The sequence below is a fragment of the Lagenorhynchus albirostris genome, chromosome 3, assembly GCF_949774975.1.
Source record: "Lagenorhynchus albirostris chromosome 3, mLagAlb1.1, whole genome shotgun sequence".
Classification (NCBI taxonomy): Eukaryota; Metazoa; Chordata; class Mammalia; order Artiodactyla; family Delphinidae; genus Lagenorhynchus; species Lagenorhynchus albirostris.
The window spans coordinates 110,213,596-110,233,123 of NC_083097.1; the positions used below are offsets into that span (position 1 = coordinate 110,213,596).

The window sequence follows — 19,528 nt, forward strand, 5'->3', positions numbered from 1 at the left end:
TATCTTACTTAGGCAGTCTTTTCAACATTTAAAGTTTGTAAATGTTGTCAAAGTTGCATACCTTTATCCAGGTTTAGGATATCTTGAAGCTTTGTTTGTTGTTTATTCTTTAATTCAACACGTATTTATTGTGTCAAGTTTGTCCTCCGTGTTGGGGCTATGACAGTGAACAAATCTGACAAAAACCATTGCGTTAGATTGGATCCTAATTGGGACGATGATCATAAAGTCAACACAGTAAACAAAGTAAAATACACACAGTACGTCAGATGGTAAAATAGTTTCCACCACCAGATCCCTTTATGGAGGGACAGTGTGGGTCATAGTGAGCTATACCAATTTGCTTCTGCCCAGGTAATTGTCTTCAAGTTTTGTTGGTGGTCACAACGTGCCATTTACATAGTGGTCCTCATCTCCAGGTATCATGCTTGACAAGCATATTAAAAAGCTAAAAGTGACCTTCAAGTTGTTTTTGCTTCTAAAACTAGCTTTCTTAATTCCTTCCTGAGTTAATGTTCCATTGATGATTTAGAGATTATTCATTTTAGGTTTTTAGGACATGAAGAAGTATTAAGTTTAGATCCTTTTGGTTTTTTATTGCAGGTGAAATACATGGAGGAAGAGCGAAATTTTACCACGGAGCAAGTGACTGCCATGCTTTTGTCCAAACTGAAGGAGACAGCGGAAAGTGTTCTTAAGAAGCCTGTCGTGGACTGTGTTGTTTCGGTGAGTTTGATCCCTACACATTATTGGGATCTTGCATGAAGAAGCAGAAAGAAGAAAGCTATTAATTGAAAATAAAATTGCTTTTTGTCTTAGGTGGTAATGGTTGTTTTAAGAATTCATCAAACTAGTTCTCATATTCTTGAATATTTTTTTCTGCCCCCTAGTTTTTGCTCATGATTCTGTTATTCTGTCTGTTTAAAGGCTTATCTCAGCCCACTTCTTCCTGGATTCCTTCTAGCACCTAGCATAGTGCCTGGCACATGGTAGCCACATGTTTGTTGCATTAGTTGAATACTCTCAATTAGAAATGCTGTTTTTTTCTTCATTTCTATCTCTGTATCTTTGCTGTTTTTGTATCTAGCACTAAAGGCAAGGCAGCAGTAGACTTGATCTTGTCTTTTCCATTTCCCTATTTAGATGGAAGCCTGGCTGTTTGTAGCTTTGTGCTTGTAGTATGGTGAAGTCCATAGGGACTGTTGAAATTTGGGTGGTTGTATTGGCCTTTCCAATGAATCTCCTCATTCTGCCGCTGTTATCTGATATTTTAGCTCTTTGGCCTCCTATGCCTTTTAAAATTTTTGTTTATTAAAAAAAAATTTTTTTGAAGTATAGTTGATTTACAGTGTTGTGTTAATTTCTTCTCTACAGCAAAGTGATTCAGTTACACATATGTATGTTCTTTGCCATTATGGTTTGTCACAGGATATTGGATATAGTTCCCTGTGCTGTACAGTAGGACCTTGTTGTTTACTGGCATCTTTTGTCTAAATTTTGGTGCATTGGTTGTCAAAGCAAGGACTGTTAGGTGGCTTATTTCACCTCACAGTTTTTTGACTGATGGATTCCTTGGTTCTAGGCTATCTAGTAAAGTAGTACTGACATTTGTCAGGAAGAATTGGCTTATGGCTCATAACCCACATTTTGGGGATGCAAAGAATAAGAATGCTACTTCCCTTAAAGAGCTCAGATTCAATACAGGCACTGTATTTCTTAGATGGTTTCTGCCTTCCCCCAAATCTCTGTTGGACTTGGTGATTTGTCCCCATTTCCCCCCATCTACCGCCCTAACTTTGATTCTGAATTTTGCTCCATGTAGAAGTAAAAAATTTTTTTTATTCTTTTTTCCTCCCCGGAATGCGGGCCTCTCACTGCTGTGGCCTCTCCCGTTGTGGAGCACAGGCTCCGGACGCGCAGGCTCAGCGGCCATGGCTCACGGGCCTAGCCGCTCCGCGGCATGTGGGATCTTCCCAGACCGGGGCACAAACAAGTGTCCCCTGCATCGGCAGGCGGACTCTCAACCACTGCGCCACCAGGGAAGCCCTAGAAGTAAAATTTACGTAAAATGGCAAGACTGCCTGAGTGGCTTTTCCAGCTTTTGGGATCAAGTTAAAAGGTGATGAATTAAGTTATGTGTTGGGGGTCCTCAAGAGTTTTGGTGATTTGATAGGAGAATTTACAGGACTCAGAATAAAGCCATATTCGCGGCTAAGATTTATTATAGTGAAAGGATGCAAAATAAAATCAGTAAAGGGGAAACATACATGGACAATGTCTGGAGGAAGCCAGATACAAGCTTCTAAGAGTCACCTTCCATTGGAGTCAGACCAGAAGTGCTTAATTCCTCCAGCAGCAAGTTGTGACAGCACGTATGAAATGTCATACACCAGCAAAGTTCTGCCTGAGCCTTGGAGTCCAGGATTTCTATTGGAGGTCATTCACATAGGCATGTTATGCCTTGCATGTACCGAAATTCCAGACTTCCAGAAGCAAATTAAGTGTAAAGCATAAACTACATTGTACAGTTTAGGCACAGTGAACCACTCTTATAATTTAGGGAAATTTTTCTGTTGATTTAGGGAACTATTTATCATTCAGATTCCTAGATGCAGAAAAGGGCCAACCTTGCCATCGGGCCTAAGGATAGTGGTCTCTGGCCTCTGTGAACTCTTTTCTGCACAGTCTTCTCTGCACAGTCATTGCTCTAGATTTTGGTACTATGGTATATCTGATTGCTATGTAAATAAGGCCTGGGTGGATTTTGCTTTATTTATAAACTGATTATTGTTAAAATATAAGCTTTATTTTTGGGGGAAGGTAATAGTAGCCCTCGTGTTCAAATCAAATGAAATGTGTAAAAGGGTATATGGGAAGCTTTAGCACATCTGTTACCTAGTAAAGTAGATTTTCCTTCCTAGAGGTTACCAGTTTTACCACCCTGTTACAGATCTTTCCAGAGGTTTTTATGTACCCAGGCAAATATGTATAGGTCCTTTTTTACTTTCATTTTTCTTTTAGTATATTTTGGACAATTTACCTTATATATGTTCCATAGCAGTAAAGAGGTGCTTCGTTCCTTTTAGTGGAGCAGTGTCGCAGTTTATGTGTACCATAATCTGTTTAACTAGTCTCTTTTTGTTGGACATCCAGGTTGCTTCCAGATTTTTTTTTTAATTGCAAAGAATACTACAATGAGTAAACTTTAACAAGTATCATTTTGCTCTTATGTGATAAGTTTGTAGGTTATAGGCTAAATTCCTAGAAGTGCAATTGCTGGGACAAAGGATATGTGTATTTTAAACTTCAACAGCTGTTGTTTAATTGCCCTTTAGAGAATTTGTGCTGATTTACACTTATATCAGATGCCTGAGAGGACTTGTTTGACCACAGCCTCACCAGCACAGCTTATTGGTATATTAAATAATTCTGATAGATAAATAATCATAGCAAAGTGTGTGTGATTTTAATGCTGATATTTTACTCTTTAGGTAAGCTAGAACATTTTAAAATTTATGAACCATTTTGTATTTTGCTTTTTGTGAAATGTTCCTATCCTTTCCTCATTTTATTTTGAGTGTATGGTCTTTATTTTGATTTGTAGTTCTTCGAATATTAGAGAGTTTAACTCTTTGCTGTTTTATGATGTGAGTAGCAAATATTTTTCCCCATTTGGTCATTAGAATTTTTTAATGAGTCAAATGTATCAACCCCCCTCCCCGCCTTTTTCTTTTCTTTTCTTTTCTTCCCCAGCAAAACATTCTCTTATTTTTATCTCAGCAGATGTTCTCATTTGGCACCTGACATCAAACCAAAGACCTTAGTTCGGTGGGCTGAGACCATTTGTAAACTTAGTGTTTGTAGGTCTCAGTGCCTATGAGCATCAGAGCACCTGCCCTCCCTCTGATCCCTTAGGGATGCCTAAATCTGTCTCAGTGTGCTAACAGTGCTGGCCAAAGGGTGGTGGAAAAGTCGTGGCACTGCCATCTGCTGGGATAGGAACCCAAGCTGCGCCTTGAAAGCAAGTTCTTTTCAAGTCTCCAGAGAGAGTCCCAATTATGCTTATTCAACATACTCTTGTCTGCCTGGGCTGGAATGAAGAAAGGACCATTTTTCCCAGTGGCACAGGGGAGGATTCACAAGCTGGTTTACACTTTTTAGAGCTCAAGCATCTAAGGAAGTCTTGTCTTGGGGGCTGGAGCAGTGCGCTTCCAGGTCAGTGCTGCTACCCAGGGGAAACCCCAAGTCCAGCTTGGCAGCCTTTGCACAATGGGTACTTTCCCAGGATCCATGAAAATATTCAGAGCTCATCAGAACATTTTACTTATATGCAGTTTACAACTGTCAGAGGAGTTCAGGACTGTCTGGCCTGGGACTCTTATCAGGATCTCATTTTAGGATTAGTTATTCAAAGCATGAAATAAAGGGGAATACTTTTTTTTTTGCCATACCATGTGGCATGTGGAACTTCCCCGACCAGGGATCGAACCTGTGCCCCCTGCAGTGGAAGTGCGGAGTCTTAACCACTGGACCACCAGGGAAGTCCAAGAGGGAATACATTTTAAGGATCAAGGCTGCTCTTTGTAGCCCTGCTGAGGCAACTATTTCAGACATGATCAGTACAGAGAAAAGTGGGTACTCAGCAGGGCACAGCTGGCTTTCAGACCCAGACTTCTTCAGTGGTATGGTTGAAGAGGGACTTCAGCTTGGGCATTCTATCAATAGCTTATCCTCTACAAGGCTGGTTGACCCAGCAGGTGCAGGTCAAGAGCAGCTTCAGGAGAATGAAGACCAGAGACTTGATCAGGTCAAAGGAGAGCTCCCGAGTCTGCTCCACCAGCTTCTGGCATAATAACATCTTGAAAATGAACTTGAGGCTAAGAACTCTAAGGACCCAGAAAAGGCTGAGCATGGCCAGCTGCTTCTCTCTCTCCGTCCTGGAAGAGATGCACGGAGATGATAGTGGGGAAGTAGGTGCTGAGCCTGTTAGCGGCGAAGAAGGGCACAGACACGTTTCACCAGGAGAGGCTTGGAGCCAGGCTGTCCACACGCAGGGTCAGTAGCACAGAGAACACCAACAGGGCCAGCCAGGTGCACGAAGATCTTGAAGGTAGTGAAACCCAGCCACTGTTGGCGAGAAAAGCATCACGCAGGTTGAGCGAGCCAGGGACAGCTGTACGTCCCACCCACCGGGCTGCGCCTCCAGTCCCCACGGGCCTCACTGATGTCTGCCGTTGTTGCTGCCAGGCGAGCGAGAGGCAGCGAGCAGCCCTGCCCGCTGCAGCCCTTGGCCCAGGTGTGCCACTGATCTCCTGGCCCCGGCTTGGGACCCAGCACTGGCCACCGGCGGACTCCCGCCTTGACCTGCCGGTTCTTTTGGGTTTTGTGTTATATTTAGAAAATTCCATCTTTTCTTTGACGGTAAAGATTCCCTTTTATTATGGTACTCATGATTTTTAAAAAACATTTAAAATTTTGATTTGAAATATATTTTGGTATTAGGTGTATAGTAAGGATACAACTTTATTATTTTTTCTGTATGGCTGTCCATTTGTCCCAAGACCACTGAATAGTCCAGCTTTCTCCTACTGGTTTGAAATACTTCCTTGGTCATATACAGAATAAATTGCTGTAAGTATTTGAGGACGTTTCTGGATTTTACTGTTGTTTGACAGGTATATTTTAAATGAGGGATCTCCATAATACAGTAAACTTTCAAATTTTTTTATAGGTTCCTTGTTTCTATACTGATGCAGAAAGACGGTCAGTGATGGATGCAACACAGATTGCTGGTCTCAATTGCCTTCGATTAATGAATGAAACTACTGCAGGTAAGAGATTATTAACTGAAATTCTTGACTTACTCCATCTTGAAGGTTGTGAAATCTTAAAACCCTAGGGTTTCTTGTTCCCTGTTTTGCTTGGAGCACTTACCACCTGTGTGTCATAGTATTTTTGGATACTCTGTCACATTCTGTGAAGAGTTCACCTGAGAAGTGCTTTTTCTGTATCCTCATAGCACTTACTTTGGTATTTAATTGCATGCTTGTTTGGGAAGGAACGCATTTATTGTGTGTTTGGAGTATTGCTTTGGTTTAAATATTGGGTTTTTCTCCAGCTTGTGGATTGGTGGAGTTACAGGGGTGGGGTATAAAGCAACATCTCAGGGGGTACAATATATGGGAATGTTGAGATGGCACAAGGATAGTAGAAACATGGGAAGAAATGTTTGGAGAAGTGGTTTTGGGAAAAATTGTCAAAGTTGTTGGAATTGGAAACGTAAGGAAGCCTAAGTGAATGTCGGCATTTAACTATTTGAAGTTAGTGTTCTTCATGAATAAATCATGCAGAGCTTATAAAGATTTTGAGTCTTTCATGGATCTGTATACAGAGTCTGTTTTTTCCTACTTAAATGAATTTTAAGTTTAGTACTTAAATGATAACATGTTGAATTTTTTTCTTATTGTGTAGTTGCTCTTGCATATGGAATCTATAAACAAGATCTTCCTGCCTTAGAAGAGAAACCAAGAAATGTAGTTTTTGTAGACATGGGGCATTCTTCTTATCAAGTTTCTGTATGTGCGTTTAATAGAGGAAAACTTAAAGTAAGTATATTTTTTCCAGAAGACCGTATTACAAGTGTATGTTAATTAGGAATTTATGAGAGACAACTTAAAATAATTGGTTAAAGAATTTTGTTTCACTAGTGGAAACTTGGTATGAGCCATCTGAACCTGGAATTAGGTAGGTAGGGGTTGGGTGGAAGTTGTAAGCCCAAAATAATTTATCAAGAGTTGACATGGTATGAAGCAAAGAGCATAGACCTTGAGGAAGAAACTCTTAGAGTCCTGAGCCTATTTTTCTTACCTATAATGTGGGGAAAATAATGCTTGCCTTGCAAGCTTACTAGGAGGAATCTTTAACATGTAGTCCCTTCATATATCTTACACTGAGGATTGAGGAGATGATAAACGTATTCTCTTAAGGTTTTGAGTGGTCTGGGAACAGGATGGAGTGACTAGAACTTGGGTGGCCGAAAGAAACCAGACTAGGAGTGATAGTCTAGATGTCTGGAGACATTAGAGCTCTGGAGAAAGCAGTTTTGTACACAGAGAAGTCTAGCAGTGTTAATGGCAGAGAGGGACCAGAGGGTGATCATAGTCACAGTTGAAAAAATTTTTAAAAAATATGTATACACATTTCCTGTATTAGTCTCTTTATTAAGGTCAAATTTATATAGAGTAAAAGGTATAGATTTTAGGTGTTCAGTGAGGGTTTTTTTTAAGTTTATTTTTTAAAATTGAAGTATAGTTGATTTACAGTGTGTTAGTTTCAGGTATGTAGCACAGTGATTCAGTTATACATATATATTCTTTTTCAGATTCTTTTTCCCTTATAGGTTTTTACAAAATATTGAGTATAGTTCCCTGTGCTATGCAGTAGGTCCTTGTTGGTTATCTATTTTATTTATAGTAGTGTTAATCCCATCCTCCTAATTTATCCCCCCGCCCTTCCCCTTTGGTAACCATAAGTTTGTTTTCTATGTCTGTGAGTCACAGTCAAATTTGGTGGTATATGCTAGTTCCTCAGTGGGATATAAAATCAGTTCTCTGGCTTGGTGATTTTATCTAGAATTTGCTTAAGAGCCAAGGATATTTTGAGTATTTAATTATTTGGGTTCTGTATCAAGGTTCTTAGTGCCAAGTCTAATTCTGCTTCCAATTTAGGAGTTGGTCGAGTGGACTACCTATCCCAAAATAAGTACTTGTTAGGTTTGGAGGGCATTTTGAGTTTCTGTTACAATCCTGCTTCTTTGAAAACTGGGCTTGCCTCTGCTTTATATTCTGATTTGTTTCTATGGTTTATGTTTTTTTTTTTAATACAAATCTTTGGGATGGTTGGGAAATAAGAGGTTCACGATTTTTACAGATATGAATGATGGACCAAGTGTTATTCTCACTGTTTAAGCTTTACTTTTATCCATAATAGGATTATTTCTAAATTCCATTTTGTACTCTCATTTTTTAACTTTAATTATTTATTTTTAATTTTATTTATTTATTTTTGGCTGTATTGGGTCTTCGTTGCTATGCGCGGGCTTTTCTCTGGTTGCGGTGAGCGTGGGCTACTGTTCGTTGCAGTGCACGGGCTTCTCATTGTGGTGGCTTCTTTTGTTATGGAGCCAGGGCTCTAGGTGCACGGGCTTCAGTAGTTGCGCGGCATGTGGGCTTAGTTGCTCCGCAGCGTGTGGCAGCAACATTGGCATTGTTGCTCCCTGCATTGGCAGGTGGATTCTTAACCACTGCGCCACCAGGGAAACCCTCTCACCTTTTTCGACAGAAGATACTGGCCATAATTTAGTCTTGTCTTTGAGTCAAAGTGATGTGTATTAGTTTCTGCTTCATTATCAGCTGTTAGTTGTCAGTTTTCCAATTATCATTAAAACTTAATTATCAAAATACTTATTATAAAATCAAATTTTGGAACATCTATGTATAAAGAAAAGACATTCATGGTCTTACTACAGTTGGTGTATTTCATTCTAGTCTTTTATGAAAACAAAATTGGAATTACACAGAACTGTGTCTTGTCTTTTTTTTTTTTTTCCTCTCCTATGAGTTCACTTATTAAGAAAAACTTCCTGAGGACATTTAACATTCTTTGAAGAGATTGTTTTAAGGGTGTGGGTCATCACTTATTTAGCCAGTCTTCTATTATTGGATCTGATTAGATCTAGTTTGCTTCTAATCTGCCAGAGATTTGGAAAAGGATAACCTAACCTAATTAGTCTTCTATGTTGAATAGAAACAGATAGCTGTGACTTCGGACTTTAGCATATTTTCTGGTAGTAAATTGCGTAGAACTAAATAAGCCTTTGGTATTATTCACAGTTTTGTGGTAGCAATAAAACTAGAACTGTACATGACATGTTAGTGTATTGGGCCTTGAATTATAATTGTTGCTTGGAGTCAGATTGGTGTAGTGGAGAAGGCATAGGTTTTGGAATTGAGGTTGGGTTTTGAATTCTATTTCTACCACTTAATAACTTTGTGACCTGTGACCTATCTGATCTATCTAGGTCTTTGTATCATCTGTAAATTGGGGATTGCAATGTCTCTTTCCATAGTGGTTGTAACCATGATTAAATGACACATGCGCATTGCCTTGTTTCAACCTTAATGTCCCTTCTCGCCTTTTTATTACAGTTTACCAGTTAAATATATACCATGATAAAATTTTAAATTGGTTAGTTTTTGAATTAATTATCATATTTTTTTCAAAGGTTCTGGCCACTGCATTTGACACAACACTGGGAGGCAGAAAATTTGATGAGGTGCTAGTAAATCACTTCTGTGAGGAATTTGGGAAGAAATACAAGCTAGACATAAAGTCCAAAATCCGTGCATTATTACGACTGTCTCAGGAGTGTGAGAAACTCAAGAAATTGATGAGTGCAAATGCTTCAGACCTTCCTTTGAGCATCGAATGTTTTATGAATGATGTTGATGTATCTGGAACTATGAATAGGTAATCATATTAATATTTTGGTGGTAAACTGAACTGTGATGTTTCTCTACTTATATTAGCCTTAATTAGCTAATTGTTGAAATTATATGGATGTTATATAACTTCAGTTCTATAGGTAAAAATCAGAGGCCATTCAGGATCTTGCCTTTATTTTATTTTAAAAAAAATTTATTTATTTATTTATTTTTATGTTTGGCTGTGCTGCATGGCACATGGGATCTTAGTTCCCTGACTTGGGTTCGAACCCGCACCCCCTGCATTGGAAGCGCAGAGTCTTAACCACTGGACCGCCAGGGACGTCCAGATATTGCCTTTGATGTGAAGGCTGGGTTTGGTTAGTCTAATAATGTAGACTATTTCCAGGAAATTGGCAGTTCCTTTACATGTGCATGTATTACACGTGAGTTACCAGTTTTCATAAATTCAGGGCAAAGTGCTTTAGTGCAGGATTAAACTGAATTTGCTTTAGTCATTGATTCAGAAATTGGTGGTTTTGAGTAGTTCAGTATCACTTGAGGACAACGGGTCTTTTTGTATAATACTACAAGAATTCTGGGTAACTGACATTTCAGGGCTATCCTCAGAAATACCCAGAATGCTTCTGTTATCTGGTTAGGTTGCTTGGATGTTCTTTAGTATGTGAACTCTACTGGTAGAATTCAGGCAAGACTGATGGCTTGTTTGGAGAAGGGTGGCCTGAGCCATCTTCAGAAAATTGTGATGGAGTCAGAATTGCTTTTAATCTGCCACAATTAGATTACTGTGCCTAGTAACCAGATTTGTAGTCACCTCTCTCTTCTGCTTGAAAGTGATGGTTTTCATTATTATTAGACAGCAACTTTTTGTGTATCTATGATGTGTTAGGGGGAATCATACAGTATGTGTTTGGCTTCTTTTGTGTCTGGCTTCTTTAACTTAATGTTTCCTAGATTCATGTATTAGTACCTCATTGCTTTTTATGGCAAATAATACTACATTTGTGTGGGTATATCACATTTTATTTTTCCATTCATCAGTTGATGGACATTTGGGTTTCCACCTTTTAGCTATTGTGACGAGTGTTTCTATGAACATTCATGAACAGGTTGTTTGAGTATCTTGTTTTCAGTTCTTTTGGGTGTATAGCTAGGAGGGGAATTGCTGGGTCATGTGGTAATCATGTGTTTAGCTTTTTGAGGAATCACCAAGCTATTTTCAACGTGTCCAGTGCATCTCTAGTGGCAGTGCACACTTCTCTTCTAAAAGCTCAGAAGGGACTTCCCTGGTGATGCAGTGGTTAAGAATCCGCCTGCCAATGCAGGGGACAAGTGTTCGAGCCCTGGTCCGGGAAAATCTCACATGCCGTGGAGCAGCTAAGCCCATGCACCACAACTACTGAGCCTGCGCCCTAGAGCCTGTGAGCCATAACTGACCCCTCATGCCACAGCTACTGAAGGCTGTGTGCCTAGAGCCCATGCTCCGCAACAAGAGAAACCACTGCAATGAGAAGCCCACGCACCACAACAAAAGGGTAGCCGCCTGCTCCCTGCAACTAGAGAAAGCCTGTGTGCAACAACAAAGACCCAATGCAGCCAAAAATAAAAAAAAATAAATAAATTCATTAAAAAAATAAAAGCTCAAATACTTATTTCACATAAAAATGAGTAAAATATAGAGTTATCATATGATTCAGCAGTTCCACTCCATACCCAAGAGAAATGAAAGCACATTTACACAAAAATTTATATATAAATGTTCTTAGCAGCACTACTTATAATACCCCCAAAATGGAAATGACCCAAATGCCCATCAACTGATAAAATAAACAAAATGTGATATGTCCATACAATGGAATATTATTTGGCAATTAAAAAAATGTTGTACAGATGCGTACTGTAGCATGGATGAACCTTGAAAAGTTTATGCTAGATGAAAGAAATAAGTTAAACTGGACTACATTTTGTCTAATTCTGTTTATATGAAATGTCCAGAATGAGTGGTTGCCTAGGGCTGTAGGGTTGGTGGGGGAGTTGGGAGAATAATGTTAATGGTGATGAAAATACTCTTTTTTAGGGTGATGAAAAGGTTTTAAAATTGATAGTGGTGATGTTTGCACAATTCTGAATATAGTAAAAGCCATTGAATTGTACACTTTAAATGTGTCAATTCTATGGTATGTGAATTAAATTTCAATAAAACTTTAAAAAAAGGAACAACGTCTACTGCTGCTGCTGCCATCTTTCTAGAATGCTCTCTGTACCTTTGCTTTTCATGTTTTTATTTTGGACATTTTCAAATATGCAGCAAAACTGAAAGAATTTTACAGTGAACATCCTTATCCTGCCACTTAGGGTCTACTGATAATATTAACTGTACTTGTTTTTTCCACATACCTATTGATCTGTTCATCTATCCATCCTTCCATCTACCCATCAATTTATTTATTTATTTATTTAGACAAAGCTAAGAGTTTTAAAAAAATAATCATTCATTCATTCATTCATGCATCCTGCTCCAGGTCTTAGTTGCGGTATGTGGGATCTAGTTTCCCCACCAGGGATTGAACCTGGGCCCCATGCATTGGGAGCGTGGAGTCTCAAACACTGGACCACCAAACCGTCATTTTGAACTGTTTCAGTTGCTACACATCCTCACCAAATATTGGTATTAGTGATCTTGAATTTTTGCCATTCTGGTGGGTGCATTCTATACCTTCACTATTTTTCTTTTTTTTTTTGAGATGTAATTCATAAAAGTCACGCATTTAAAGTATATAATTCACTGGGTTTTAATATATTCATGGAAGTGTGCAGCCATTACCACAACCCAATTTAAGAATATTTTCATCACCTGATAAAGAAACTCTAAATGAGCTATCATTCTGTGAAGAGACGTGGAGGAACCTTAAATGTATATTTCTAAGCAAAAGAAGTCAACCTGAAGAGGCTGTATGATTCCAACTATATGACATTTTAGAACTATGTGACATTCTATATGACAACTATATGACCTTCTAGAAAAGGCAAAACTATGGAGACAGTAAAAAGATCAGTGGTTAGCCAGGGTTCAGTGGAAGGGAGGGATGAATAGGTAGAGTACAGAGGATTTTTAGGGTAGTGAAACTATGCAGTATGATGCTGTAATGGTGAATACTTACACCATTTGTCAAGTCATGTAGAACCCTAATTTATACTATGATGTATCAATATTGGCTCATCATTTGTTAGAAATGTATCTTACTAATGCAAGATGTTAACAGGGGAACTGGGTGTGGGGGTAAGAGGTGTATGGGAATTCTCTGTACATTTTGTTTATTTCTCTGTAAACCTAAAACCAGTCTTAAAAAATAAAGTGTATTAATTAAAGAGAAAAAAATATCTGTACCCATTAGCTGTCTTTCCCCATCTGTTCTTCCTCCCCCAAGCCCTAGGCAGTGGTTAATCTACTTTCTGTCTCTTTGGAGTTGGCAATTCTGAACATTGCATATAAATGGGGTCAGTCATATATGACGTGTTCTTTGTGATAGGCTTATTTCACGTAGCATATTGTTTTCAAAGTTCATCCATGTTCCAGCATGTATCAGTCACTTTTATTGTTTTTGTTCCTTTTTGCTGAATACACTTGATGGATAATAGGGTTTTTCACACTATTTTGCCTGTGAATAATGCTGATATGAACATTCATGTGCAAATTTTGTGTGGTCATGTGTTTTCAATTGTCTTAGATAGATACCTAGAGTGGAATTGCTGGGTCATATGGGAGCACTATATATAACATGCTGAGCAATTGCCAAACTCTTGCAAAGTGGCTACACCAATTTTACATTCCCACCAGGAATGTGTGTGAGATCCAGTTTCTCTCCATCCTTGCCAGTACTTGTTATCTGTCTTTTTGATTATAGAGATTTATTTTATATAAAAGTGGAATGTGATTTAACCTATTATTCTTTTCCATAGAGGCAAATTTCTGGAGATGTGTGATGATCTCTTAGCTAGAGTGGAGCCACCACTCCGTAGTATTTTGGAACAGGCCAGTAAGTATTATTGTGACTGTTCATCTTGGACTCTTTGGAAAATGTTAATTACTTTTTTTTTTCAAGTTTTACAAATTTTCATTGTATGAACTACTTCAGTGCAATATGAAACTTCTTTTTATCAATATCGTCCCCCTGGAGGACCTCCAGTAGTGTCTAGGGAAATCTGATAGTTTTCCCAGGAAATGTAATTCAGATTCAAAGATGGATTTAAAGTCTCAGGTATTTCATGGTGGTAAAAATTGTCTTTAGCAGTGTTGCTGTGGTAGTCTTGTAGGTTTTTTTTGTCAGTGAATCTTTTGTTGAAAAATAAGTAAAGGGAGGATATGATAATCACATACTTAACAGGATGCTTTAATTTTATCTTGGGCTAAAAGGTGGAAGTTTGATTTAGGAATGCATTACTAATGTTCTGCAAACCTTTGACAAACCTTTTCCTAGAGTCCACTCTTGTGTTGGTTGCTATTTCATGGTGTTGAGATGTACTCTAATCTTGACACAGGCTCAGCTCTTAAATCAGAATGATTATCACAGATGGGCATGTTCTTTCCATACTGGGTCAGCCCATTTCTTTAAATAGCCCTTCTCAACAAATTGTCAGTGTTTGTTGCACAAAATGTGACCAGGAAATCAGGTGGGTTTTGTTTTTTTTTTTAATTTTAATTTTTGGCTGCGTTGGGTCTTTGTTGCTGCGCGTGGGCTTTCTCTAGTTGCGGCTAGTGGGGGCTACTCTTTAGTTGCAGTGAGTGGGCTTCTCATTGTGGTGGCTTCTCTTATTGCAGAGTATGGGCTCTAGGTGCGCAGGCTTTAGCAGTTGTGGTGCACGGGCTTAGTTGCGGCATGTGGGATCTTCCTGGACCAGGGATTGAACCCGTGTCCCCTGCATTGGCAGGCGGATTCTTAACCACTGCGCCACCAGGGAGTTCCCAACCAGGTGGTATTAAGAGGTGTTTTATGAGTGACAGCAGAGCCTTGGTGTGTACCTTCTCTCCTTCTGATATGAGGAGATTGTACCTGTGTTATAATCTGGCCTATGCTTATACTCTGGCTGGAGTGCTGGAGTGACTAGATGTGCATCTGCATACTTTTTTTTTTTGCATGCCATGTCAGGGATAGTCCAATATTTTGAGGCCCTTTTATTTTCCTTATGGCCAGCTCAATTATTGATGTTTTAACATTTATTTGTGTGAGGCTGTTTCCAAGATTGTAGGATTTGTGTACTGTAGGACATTAGGTATTCCTGACTCTCACCTCTTAAGTCCCAATATTGTCGTGCCACTCTGCCCTCATTATTTTGAGCGTGCACCTGTCTGTGTGTGCGCGCTCACGTGTTATTGTGGAGGGGATTAGGGGTGGTGGGGCTTTGTTATACATTTGTGAATTATTTTGTTGTGATAAGATGTTATATTGCTCTTTTTATTTCACTGTAAAATACTAATTAAAAGATTCTTTTAATATAAATGTCTATTCTAATTGTTTTTAAATAGAGTTAAAGAAAGAAGATATTTATGCAGTGGAGATAGTTGGTGGTGCAACACGAATCCCTGCAGTGAAAGAGAAAATCAGCAAATTTTTTGGTAAAGAACTTAGTACAACACTAAATGCTGATGAAGCTGTTACTAGAGGCTGTGCATTGCAGGTGAGCTTGCTTTCTTTCACAGGTAGCCATTTATAGGTCATTGTAAATACAGCAGTGGTTTTATGTATCCAGCTAGTCTGAGATCAGCTCAGTGATCTTAAGGTCTAAGATTCTAAAACTTCTGTTTTAAAATTGGTATCAGAAGTTGTGTTCATAAATGGAATTGTTTGTACTATATAACATGTAACAAGATGAAATAAGTTACTAGAAACATACGTAAGCCTGAAATACCACTAGAATTTGACGTATTTGTTGCATGAAGTAGTGTTATACATCAGTTAAATAAAGGTTGAGGTTAATGGAAAAGTAATGAGGAATAGCTAGATTATATGGGTGGTTTGACAAATGATAGACATTTATAAAACCACTTATTTAGGTACTATTAAGTTATTAATGTAAGTAGATGTCTTCTGAAGTCATTCTTTATAGGTATTGTAATAATTAGTTCGTATGTCTACTTGCCAAATGGAATTTTTAAAAATTATTATTCTAGTGTGCAATCTTATCGCCTGCTTTCAAAGTCAGAGAATTTTCTATCACTGATGTAGTACCATATCCAGTATCTCTGAGATGGAATTCTCCAGCTGAAGAAGGGTCAAGGTAATAATGTTTTTTAATCATTTTTTACTTAAGTGTTAAGTCTTAGAAAATACTCTCCATTTCAAGTTATACACATCTGTAATATTTTGCCGTAGTGCATGAAGCAAAGTGATTATTTAGTCATTCATCAGAATAAGTTTGTGTCCTTACTAGCTTCTTTTATTTGATCCTGCTGAAATAATTGGTGCCTTTTATGTGCTGATTGAAGTATATATATATATGTTTAAAACTGACACTAGACACACACACACACACACACACACACACATACATATTTTTTTTCTTAGGAACTCCTATAATCTGCAAACAGTGCCAGTTGAGAAGAGTAACTAGAGCTATACAGTGATTACAAATCTAGAATACATGGGTAAAAAGTGTTAGCAATGTCCTAAATTTGTGTTTTTGTCTTTTTCCTCTCTCTGTTCAGTGACTGTGAAGTCTTTTCAAAAAATCATGCTGCTCCTTTCTCTAAAGTACTCACATTTTATAGAAAGGAACCTTTCACTCTTGAGGCCTATTATAGCGCTCCTCAGGATTTGCCCTATCCAGATCCTGCTATAGGTAAGTAAAGAATTGGGAATTAAAAAAAAAGAAAAAAAAATTATGTGTGCTTGGGAGAACTGGAATAGCAAAGCAAGTAGAGTATGCTGAAATTTAGGTATTTTAGATCACACGCACAAAAAAACCACTTGCAGTCGTATTACCAGGTTTAGAACCAGCAGGATGGTCATTATTTAATTGGATCTCCTATTGTGGGCTATAGTTCTTGTTTTATTTTTTTTTAATTAAAATTTTTTTAGTTTAGTTTTTATTTTTATTTATTTATTGATTGATTGATGCTCTGTGCGGCTTGCGGGAAGTTAGTTCCCCGACCAGGGATCGAACCCACGCCCTCGGCAGTGAAAGCACAGAGTCCTAACCACTGGACTGCCAGGGAACTCCCTGGGCTGTAGTTCTTGGTTAATGCACATTATTGTTATACCTTGTGCATAATGTGGTGCTAGTTACTGAAAGGAGTTGAAGAGATTCAATTCTGACCCTAACATAGAGTTAGGTGTACACAGAAAATCATTAGAAAATTGTGATGATCAGTATCACAGGTTATGGAACCATGTTGGCTTGAGTCTTCATTGACTCTGAGAAACTTAGAATCTGGATATAATACCAGTCGAGGAGAGAGAAACTAGAGTTAATATGATAATTATGGAACTAGAATACATGGGTAAAGTATTAGGAATATCTTGAATGGCACTTAGAAGCTTGGAAAGTTAACCTACTCTATTTTCCTCATTTGTAAAACAGGACTAGGTGTGATAATTCATACTTTACAGAGTTTTATGAATTAAAAAACATAAGCAAAACCCTGGTATAGTAACTGAATCTAGAAATGTCAGTTTCTTGATAAGTGACAAGCAGTATGGAATCACTGGGGTTTTCAGTAGAGGAAAGTGGGACAAATCTATTCTAGGAATTTATCTGGCAGTAGCCTATAAAGATGAATTGGAGTAAGGCACTGGAGGGAAGGACATGTTTGAAGAGTTAGGAGGTACTTGAGTCCTTAATTGAGACAAGATAAATAAGAGTTTGACTCTTTGTGAGAGAGGAAGGAGAAATCTGATGATTTAGTAAGATTTTAAGAGTGCCCACTTCGCTTATTTGAAGTATCATGTTACTGACCTTTCACTGAGAAATGGACATAACCTGGCAGTATGGGCATGTATTTGTGTTTGAATTCATCCTCTTAGGTTATGTGTTCTCTTTTGTCTTTCTTACGTCCTTAGCTCAGTTTTCAGTTCAGAAAGTCACCCCTCAGTCTGATGGCTCCAGTTCAAAAGTGAAAGTCAAGGTTCGAGTAAATGTCCATGGCATCTTCAGTGTGTCCAGTGCATCTCTAGTGGAAGTGCACAAGTTTGAAGAAAATGAGGAACCGATGGAAACAGATCAGAATGCAAAGGAGGAAGAGGTAATCTAGACAATCTTATACCATTTTAGGCCATTCATAATGGCTCAGAGGTGACACTTGTCTAGAAATTCTAGCAAATATACTGGGTGACAGAGCTGCTGAGAGTAGGTTTGCATACGTACCCCATCATATGTGAACTAGCACAAAGTCTTTATACAGAATTTGTATAGAAGTGGGACATAGTTGGCTTCCTCCTTCAGACCATGCACCTCTCAATTTGACTTATTCTTGGTTCTTTCTGATTACTGGGGAATGCTGAGTCTCAGTTGATTATTTCCACAGGTAGCATAGAATTCACTCATTTGTTGGAATCATGCACTGGGTCTTGTACTTACTGTGTATAAAAATCAAGGCTTTATAAAACTATAAATGTTTGGGGTCTCATCCCCACAGATTTTGTTCGACTTGGTCTGGGCTAGAGCCCAGGGGTCAGTTTTAAAAGCCTCCGAGGTCATTATAATGTGCTGCAGGCATTGAAAGCCAGTGTGATTCAAGGTCTCTACAAACTTCTCCCTTCTTTGTCATTTCTGTCAGCCTTTGTTCTTTTAACACCTTTAACAGAATTTTCAAGGTGTCCACCTCCCCTAATGTACACAGTGGTTGTACTTTTGAGGATGGAAAGGCTGATTTAAAAACTGCTAGAAAAAGTTAAGACTTTTGAGAGAAATGTATTCATGAGGAAGCTAGGAGAAACTCATGCTTTCTTCGGATTTTATTGTGTTAAATATTGCCACGCTGTTTGCTTATAAGTACTGCTATGGTTTTACAATGTAGTTCTATAGCCGCTCCTATTTATATAAGGACAAGGCAAGAGTTATTTCCATTGTACAGATGTAGTAACCGAGATCCAGAGAGGAAAAGTTTCATGTTCTAAGTGTAACATATGTGTTATAGCTGGAATTTGAGTCTGGGTTGTCTGATTGTTGGTAATTAGTAGGAATTCCACATCATGTGATTTTGCCAATGTGTCATGAAGGTTGCTTAGTCTTTCACTAGTATTTCCTAGTTTCAGGATTTGATGTGACCTGTTTTTCAGAAGATGCAAGTGGATCAGGAGGAACCACATGTTGAAGAGCAACAGCAGCAGACACCAGCAGAAAATAAGGCAGAGTCTGAAGAAATGGAGGTATGAATTGTGTTTTAGAGTATGATTTGCCGTCTTTTTACATAATGGTTTTGGCTGACATATTATGTCTTGGAAGGGAATTATATTAGAAATCTTCATTTATCTGAACAGTCTTTAAAGCAAGATTTTGTAGTATGGTTGGAAAGTATCTTTGGCAAAATGGTCTTTGAACTTCAGTCTGGATGGTTTGTGGGAAGGAAGCACTCAGAAGCCCTAGTTTTACTAGGCTAGTGATTGGTTCATGCTGGTTTCTGAATGGCTGTTACTTATAGTCATCCTACCCATAATTTATTCTTTACTAATAAACAATGAAAGATGTTTCTTTCAAGTTTTGTCAACTCTCTGAAACTTGTCTTTTTGTTGAAATACAGTTTTCAATAATAATGTTTTGAAATATATTTTGTAAATAATGTTAATATTTATCCCAAGTATTTAAATGAATATGTAGCATTTTTGGATCCTTTACAACCTGTTCTTTAACTTTTGAGTTTTCGTGTTTAAATTTTGTCATCAGCATTGAAAACAGCTTTTCTTTCAAATTATTTGACATTGCAGTGTATAATTTCACCTTCTAATGTATTTCTGATTGTGGCATTTAAAAAAGTTTGGCAGAGCCTTTAGGAGGCTTAAGTCTGGTACCCATTTTCATGTCAGTTAACA

At 38.2% G+C, this 19,528-nt stretch overlaps 1 protein-coding gene across 3 annotated transcripts in view; it reads left to right on the plus strand.

Moving 5' to 3' along the window:
* Positions 1–19,528, plus strand: part of HSPA4 (heat shock protein family A (Hsp70) member 4) — a 42,760-nt gene that overhangs the window by 14,403 nt on the left and 8,829 nt on the right. For 2 of the 3 annotated variants that reach the window (XM_060143582.1, XM_060143583.1), the window contains 10 exons: positions 604–726; positions 5,732–5,831; positions 6,472–6,605; positions 9,284–9,528; positions 13,464–13,540; positions 15,028–15,179; positions 15,673–15,779; positions 16,207–16,340; positions 17,561–17,742; positions 18,779–18,868. In XM_060143582.1, the coding sequence (XP_059999565.1) occupies positions 604–726; positions 5,732–5,831; positions 6,472–6,605; positions 9,284–9,528; positions 13,464–13,540; positions 15,028–15,179; positions 15,673–15,779; positions 16,207–16,340; positions 17,561–17,742; positions 18,779–18,868 (1,344 nt within the window). Of the gene's footprint in view, positions 1–603; positions 727–5,561; positions 5,632–5,731; positions 5,832–6,471; positions 6,606–9,283; positions 9,529–13,463; positions 13,541–15,027; positions 15,180–15,672; positions 15,780–16,206; positions 16,341–17,560; positions 17,743–18,778; positions 18,869–19,528 lie in introns of those variants that run through there. The other variant, XM_060143585.1, reaches the window with a different exon arrangement.